The 7,248-nt window shown below is 37.5% G+C and overlaps 1 protein-coding gene across 1 annotated transcript in view; it reads left to right on the forward strand.

Moving 5' to 3' along the window:
* GALNT1 (polypeptide N-acetylgalactosaminyltransferase 1) overlaps window positions 1-6,628 on the forward strand; it is a 55,043-nt gene extending 48,415 nt beyond the window's left edge. Inside the window, exons 9-11 of the mRNA XM_008948535.1 lie at window positions 4,328-4,467; window positions 5,578-5,676; window positions 6,398-6,628. Coding sequence (XP_008946783.1) covers window positions 4,328-4,467; window positions 5,578-5,676; window positions 6,398-6,628 — 470 coding nt within the window. The remainder of the gene's footprint in view (window positions 1-4,327; window positions 4,468-5,577; window positions 5,677-6,397) is intronic.
* Window positions 6,629-7,248: the final 620 nt, after the last annotated feature.

A 7,248-nucleotide genomic window follows, 5' to 3' on the forward strand; every position in this document is an offset into this window, starting at 1 on the left:
AAGGGAAAGCTGCCCCTTCTCACAGGAGAAGCTGCAAAGCATTAGGCTGGCTTGCGACAGCTACCTCCCCCTAACCTTCTTCTAACTACTAATAGATAAATACCTGACAGTTGCAGAATTTGTTGGTATCTTTCATCTAAAAGTGAAGCATGGATACTTTCAGATTGGGGTTTCCCCATGCTGCATGGAAGTCTGAGTTCTAGCTCCTACGTGCAGCCCCTGGCCCTTGTCCAGTGTGTGTCCTTGTCATTGACCAGTCTCCTGCATCCCAGCTGGTGAGCTGAAGGCATCCCAAAAAGCAGCTCTAATGAGCTTGGGTAAAGCCTCACCTAGCTTGTATAGAAATTAGTTTTATTGTTGACCAAAAGTTTGCCCCAGACGGTATCTTTTTTTTGCACTGGGGCTGAATGGACAGGCAGAAGGCCTGAAAAGACAGCATTGCAGAACTACCTGAGCAAAAGGCATCTAGACAGACGCGTGGATGTGTGTTGTGGTTTGAGGCTTGGAATGGGGGCGTGACCTTCCAGCAACTGGGAGGACCCCGGGTGGGGGTGAACCATTGTATTCCCTCCCCTTCCCACACACACTCTGATAAGAGGCAGGGAGTGGTTTCTAATTTCACTTCTGCCTTGGAGCTCAGAGAGGGAGGTTGTCCTTGCACTCCGTGGGACCTTGCAACTTGCAACAAAGGGTTTTGTATATTTTCTTTTTTGTACTTTTCCCCAAATCTTTGTATATATTATTTTCCTTACCTCCCTTTTTCGTTTTCTGTTCCTTGTTAAACAATATACTTCATTTTATTCCAAAGTGTCTCTCTCTCTCTCTCGGGGGGGGGAAGAGGCGAGTACATAGTTCTGTTCTGTGTGGGTCCTGCCCTGAACCCCTTTTTACACGGAACCAGGACACTGTGTTATCCTGAGAACAGGATCAGCAGGCCTAGTTTTCTCATTGCTGCACACGCTTGTCTCTAGCCAAGCATGGTAAGTCAAGGTTCAATATGTACAGATTAGAAATGGTTAACATTTTTGTTTATGGTTGATAGGGAGAACAGAGAAAGGACTGAGTCCATGTCTTGCAATGTACCTAAGCCTATGTTCAAAACAGGTACTGGCCGATTCCATGTGTTCTTGCTTTCAGATGGTATTCCCTATTAGCATTAATTTGGAATGTAAATAATGTGGATATTCAAATTGGTTTTAAATTATGATTCTGTGTCAAGCTTCTTAATACTAAAAAAAAGCCCCCAAGTTCTGTGATTTTTAACAAGATACTAGTTTTAAATTAAACAGTTTTCCTACTGTGCATTTGAAAGTGATTGAGCAATTTATAGTCATGATGAAAACGTAATGTTCCTTTTTATTCAAAGCAGTTTAGCATAAATATATTGCCACACATCGAACCTGGCAAGCAAATCTCCAGGTCTTTTGAAGTTTTGAGGATGGAAGAGCTGTTGCAACATGACTGATGGGAAGCCTAAATATAAGGTGGCCAAGAAAATGAAATTGAAGGAGTATTGTAATGATAGACATAGTGTTATGTGTGGTTTTGTAAAGGTATAAGGAAAGATCATTATATCTTACTAATCTGCGTAGTCTGGTGCTGCATATCATACTTCTTCAATAGTAGTGACAGCACAAGCAAGTGCCGAGTTGAGTCTTAGTACAAAAGAAAATGGTGATAGTGGGATTGGATGATCTGATGTGGGGTTTTTTCCTTATCAATACTTATTTTTAAGTACATCTTTAAGCATATATGTGGAAAAAAGCATATGCTTGTCCCACAGCAAACAGCAAGCTGTGTGACGAGTAGCATCATCAGGGAGGTCCAGACTTCTAATGTAATTCAGGTTTGGTGCGAGGGGGTGATGAAAATAAAACCATATATTGCATGGCCAAGTATAGACAACAGTAGCAACTACTTTTAAATACTATTTATTATTTTAAATTTTTTTTTTTTAAATGAACCAAACCCAAATATTTGAAAGAACAACTAGTGGACATGATTGTCTGTCTCATGGAGCATGTACCTGTAGAGTGTGGCATAACTATCTCCTGGAGGAGGATTTGATCCAATTCTCATTTTATGGTTTGTTTTCTGTTTGTATTTTTTTTTCAGCCAAGCCTTTAAAAACAAGTATAAGAACACTGGAAGCTATATATCACTGTGTGTATATAAATTTTACTGGTCTGTGGACAAAATACTGGTATAAACATGTACTTAATTTTTGATATGCTTTATACTTTGTAGTTTTCCTAGGTGTTTCCATATTTTCCTACAAAAGGAACTGTTATCCATAAGTACCTGCTGCTGCACTGTATAGTGCAAAATGTGTAGGAACACTGAAGCTGTTTTAAGTAACATAGATAAGGTACCAGAAACCTAGAAAACAGACTAACTCAGCCTCTTCAGAGGACATCCCTAAGGATCTGCTAACCTGATACTAAACATAGTCTGCATGCCAGTATACAGTGTGGTGCAGACCTGACTTCAGAGAAGATTTAAACTAAAATCTTTGTGTAAAAGTGGTTGAGTATAATATATACTTTATTTCATTGTAATGGTGGAAAAATCAGCTGGCACTTTTTCTACGTGATGACATTTAAAACTACTTCAAGAAACAGCATGACTCTGTGCTATTAAGCATCACTTTGCATTTCATTCTTCATGCTTGTGACTTTAATTCTTGCTGCCATTCAGTGATGCAGCAAAGCCTCAACAGTGTTGTTTTCTGAAGGTCAGTGTAGGAAATTGATGAATGAGTTCTGGATATCCTCAGGTTGTGAGGATGGCATAACTGTTACATCCATCAGTTGATTTTTCATCACTACAAAATGAAGAAGTCCACACTTAGCAGTGGTTAGTGCAGCCTTTCTCTTCTAACTTCATCATCTTTTCAGAGAGTACTCCTTTTGGTGTAAAGCAAATATTTGTTTTGGTGAAGACAGGGCAGTGTTTGGGGAGTTTTGGTTTGTATTGTGTTTTTTGGGTTTGGGATCTCTTTTGTGACTGGAAAGCCCAGACTGGAGTTTTTTGGGATTCTATTACAGGAGATTTTTTAATTCATTTCACAGTATTCAAATCTTCATTTAAAAACAAGCTTTCCTTTGCCTTCATTACTAGTATATTTGTTAAAAAGTCTTTAGTGTGCTGTGTTGTTTTATTTTATATTTAAAAAAAAAAAGTGCTAGCATTTTTTTTCCTTTTGGAATATTGAAATTAGTAGTGTTTTTATTGATATTTACAAACATTTAGCTGAAATTATGCAGTTATCTGTCTTAATTGAGTAGAAATACACCATCTGCTGGCAGATAGGTTTAATAACACAGTATGCCAACTTAGAAATATCTCAAACTCAGTTTCTAAAGGTCAACAATTTTAGAGGTAATTCATAGTACTCTAAGTGGAGAGTTTTGTAAAAAATGTTTGCAGTTGTAAGTCTATAGTGTGGTGGTCAGTTGAGCCATATTTGTGGTCTGTGAGGGGATTTTAAATTGCTAGGACTTGTTTTTGTTCTTTTTTGGGTTGGAATTTTTTTTTGTAGTGTATTGCTTTTAGGCTGTGTGACTTACACAGATTAATTTTCAAGAAGAATTAAAACAACCATAAAGGAGTGGGAAGATACAGGAAGAATGAGCTCTTTGATAAATGGGGAGCAAAGGAGAGAAAAGTTAAACAAAATAGCACAAAAAAAAATAACGGTCCTAATGGTGAATGTACTTCCTGCAAATGCTGCAGTTATATTGAACAAACACTGAATTATTAAAGGATTAGTTCCCTGTATGAAAGCCACTTTCTGACTGTTTCTTTGTGCAGTTAGATGGTGAAGGCTCCAGCAGGTGGTACCTGGCATACAGAAGTATTCTAATCAAAATGGAATTCTCCTTGCTCCATGGAAGGAGGCTGCTGTGTTATGCTGCATAGATCTGCACCCCATTTGTCACTGGGGATAGAATGGCATTAGTGACTCTAATGGTTAGAGCCTTTCTCCTCTGATAACTTAGTAAGCAACTGCATTCAAATGGTTCCACAAACCACAGCTAAGAAACTGTCACATGTAGCACAGATGTAGTGATTTCAGCTTTTCTATCTGTATCTTTTTTTATCCATCTGGAAAGAGAAGACACAGGTAGGACGACCATGTCCTCTCTTGAGCATATAAACTGCTTAATGATATATTGAAAAAAACATTATTTCTTTGTGTAGAGATGACTTTCTGAAGAGGAAGTCTTTCATGCAAGCAGTGTGTTATACTGATGATTTTTGTATTAAGAGAAATTATATAACATTTATTAGCTGCCATTGAATAAAATTTTCTTTCTTTCTGCAGGAGTTACTAAGGTTGATTATGGGGACATATCATCACGACTTGGACTAAGACGCAAGCTCCAGTGCAAGCCTTTCTCCTGGTACCTGGAGAATGTTTATCCTGATTCCCAAATTCCACGCCATTACTTTTCTCTAGGAGAGGTAAGATCTTTACCCTACCTATTTATCTACGATATGCCAAGTACCTTGCACAGGAAGTTGTTTGTATTCTTTACTGAGTGGTGCAAAGAAGTCATCTCCAGCAAAGTTCAAGTGTGGCTTACACCTGTGTTCCTGGCATCTATAAAACGATGCATCAGGCTTCTCAATGGGGCAGAAAGCTGAACTTTAGTATACAGTAATGTAATTTAATGTTTTCCTATTTTTACTGCAGTACTAAACATCACATAGAAGGGATTTAAAAATACTTCTTCAGAAAGGTATAGCTATGGATAACTTTCCATATTATGTTCTCTAGGTAGAGTATGAGCAGAGGTTTGTGAAAAAAACTAGACCAGAGCAAGCAGGAGCTTTGCCTAAAAACCACTCTGAATCAACCCCCAGAATCCTCATCAGTGAACCCAGATTTATGTGGTTCCTAAGCCTCGCTGGGCATTTCTCTGTTATTTTTTTAAGTTTAAGTGACTGAAGAGGTAGTACAGATAATGCTGTCCTAAATAACTAGGCACCTACTCCCCTCTACAAGTCACATTGAGCCAAATATTGAGCCTTCTGTAGGGTGATTTTTTTTCTTTTGCTGTTTGCTTTTTGGAAGAAACACTTAACAAAAGGCAGCAGGCATTTGTGCTGCTGCGTGGCTGTTGAGAGACTTGGTACTTGCCTGCTTACTATATAGTAATACACGGATTAAGGCTGTAACTCAAGAAGTGAGGAAATTGAACCCAGTCACCCGTGGTTTCAAAGGGAATTAAACCCTGAGTGCATAGGAGAGTACTTTAATATCTCTGAAGGTTTTGGGCTGGAGACTCAATTGTGTCCATACTGTTGTAGTTGAGGCTTTGAGTATAGAATCTCACAAGTTGGAAAGATCCCTGAAAGAAAGCAGAGAAATAAGGTTCTGTAACCTGCTGGCTTGAATATTTGCACAGCAGTCTTGGACAGTGGGGTCTCATTGTAGTACAGTTCCTGCATATTACACTTCATTCACATAATCTCTGGTGTATAGCAGAGAACTGGTGCCAGTGTGGTTTGATATGGACCTGGTTCTTTTCGACAAATAACCTTTGGTGACATGCTCTTTTTCACTTCCAGATTAGAAATGTGGAGACAAATCAATGTCTGGATAATATGGCAAGAAAAGAAAATGAGAAAGTTGGAATCTTTAACTGCCATGGAATGGGTGGCAATCAGGTAACAATTCTTTAAAAAATTATCTCACTAAATTGAATTCTTTGGAACACTACTTTGCATTGGGACAATTTTTTGATTCAGTAGTTATCTCTGAAATATATTTACTTGTAAAGTTTAGGAAACCCTCACTGAAGAAGAGTGTAAAAGGAAATGCATGAGAAGATTTGTTTGTGGCTTGTCATTTGCTGGTTTTTGAGGCCTTATTGCAGTAGGTTTTACACCAACTTTCAAGTGAAAAATGAAATGTGGGAACGAGGAGACTGATGAAAGCTAGACTTTGCCTCCTATGGATTCTCTGGAACTGTCTTCTGGTTAGACCTCCTCCTCATTGACAATATTACCTTAAAGCATGCCTGTACCTGAAATGCTTTTTTTAACGTATATTTTTCTTGGTGTCAGTTCTGGAATTCATTTTGCATTTTTTTGTTCCTTGATAATTTTTCATGAATTGTTTTCCAGTATACAGGGGATCTTTGGGGATCTTCCTGTTTCTATGCAGGAAGCAGTTTGCAATTTAAAAAAAAAGTCAATTTTGACTGAAGAGCTTGTTCATACAGTGTTTATATTTATCCCATTTAAAAAAAAAATCCTATACATGGTGAAGGGAAAAGAAGAAAATCACAGTGGATATTTAATGAAATAATGCACAAATGTTCCTGCTTCCCCAGGAATCTTTTAGTTGAGCTATTTTTTGAGTTACACTTATTCTTTTTCTGTCTAGGTGTTCTCATATACTGCCAACAAAGAAATTCGAACAGACGATTTGTGTTTAGATGTATCCAAACTTAATGGCCCAGTAACGATGCTCAAGTGCCACCATCTAAAAGGAAATCAACTTTGGGAATATGATCCAGTGGTAAGTCTTCTAATGACTTGTGACATTAATATGAGACAACTTGGGTTTTTATTGAGTCTACAGAGCAACATATTCCAGTGTGGGAGCATTATATGACAGTCAAAACAAGACACAAAGTCATGAATGTATTCCTTTTGTTATTAATCCATGCTGTAGTCACTCAGTGGGCATCTGTATTGTGTTTATTACCTGGTGAGTTTTGTGGGAGCTTTTAGAAGAATATTTTCAGAGTGCTTTTGCATACGTTGGAGAAAGACAGTCTGCTAGTGTCGTGTTATGATGAGATCAATAGTAGAAGAGTATTCCAGGTATCTATGGGACCAGTAAAACATAATGGTAATGATCTTGTGACAAATTCAGCACGTGGTGTCTTACCTTGCACAAGGTTAAAAAGAAACACTTTTCTAATTAAAAAAACAACATCCCAAAATTATAAGGAAGACTTTATATTCGTAATTGTGGTATGTTTAAGGTAGAGATGCATAAAACAATTTTATTTTAATCATTCTCCTTCATGTACATAATGTTCAAATTTATTTTGAAGTTCAGATGTTGAATTGCCAGATCTAGAAATCATTAATGATGGATGGATCAACAGTCAATTTGATTTGCAAACTCTAGAACCAATTTTGTGATTAAATAAGTGCAATCAAGAAACCTAACTTATGTCCTGGCTGGTTAGAAAATGGTTACCAAGCTTGTTAATTTAAAATCAA

Source organism: Merops nubicus, unplaced genomic scaffold (assembly GCF_000691845.1).
Source record: "Merops nubicus isolate BGI_N331 unplaced genomic scaffold, ASM69184v1 scaffold5001, whole genome shotgun sequence".
NCBI lineage: Eukaryota > Metazoa > Chordata > Aves > Coraciiformes > Meropidae > Merops > Merops nubicus.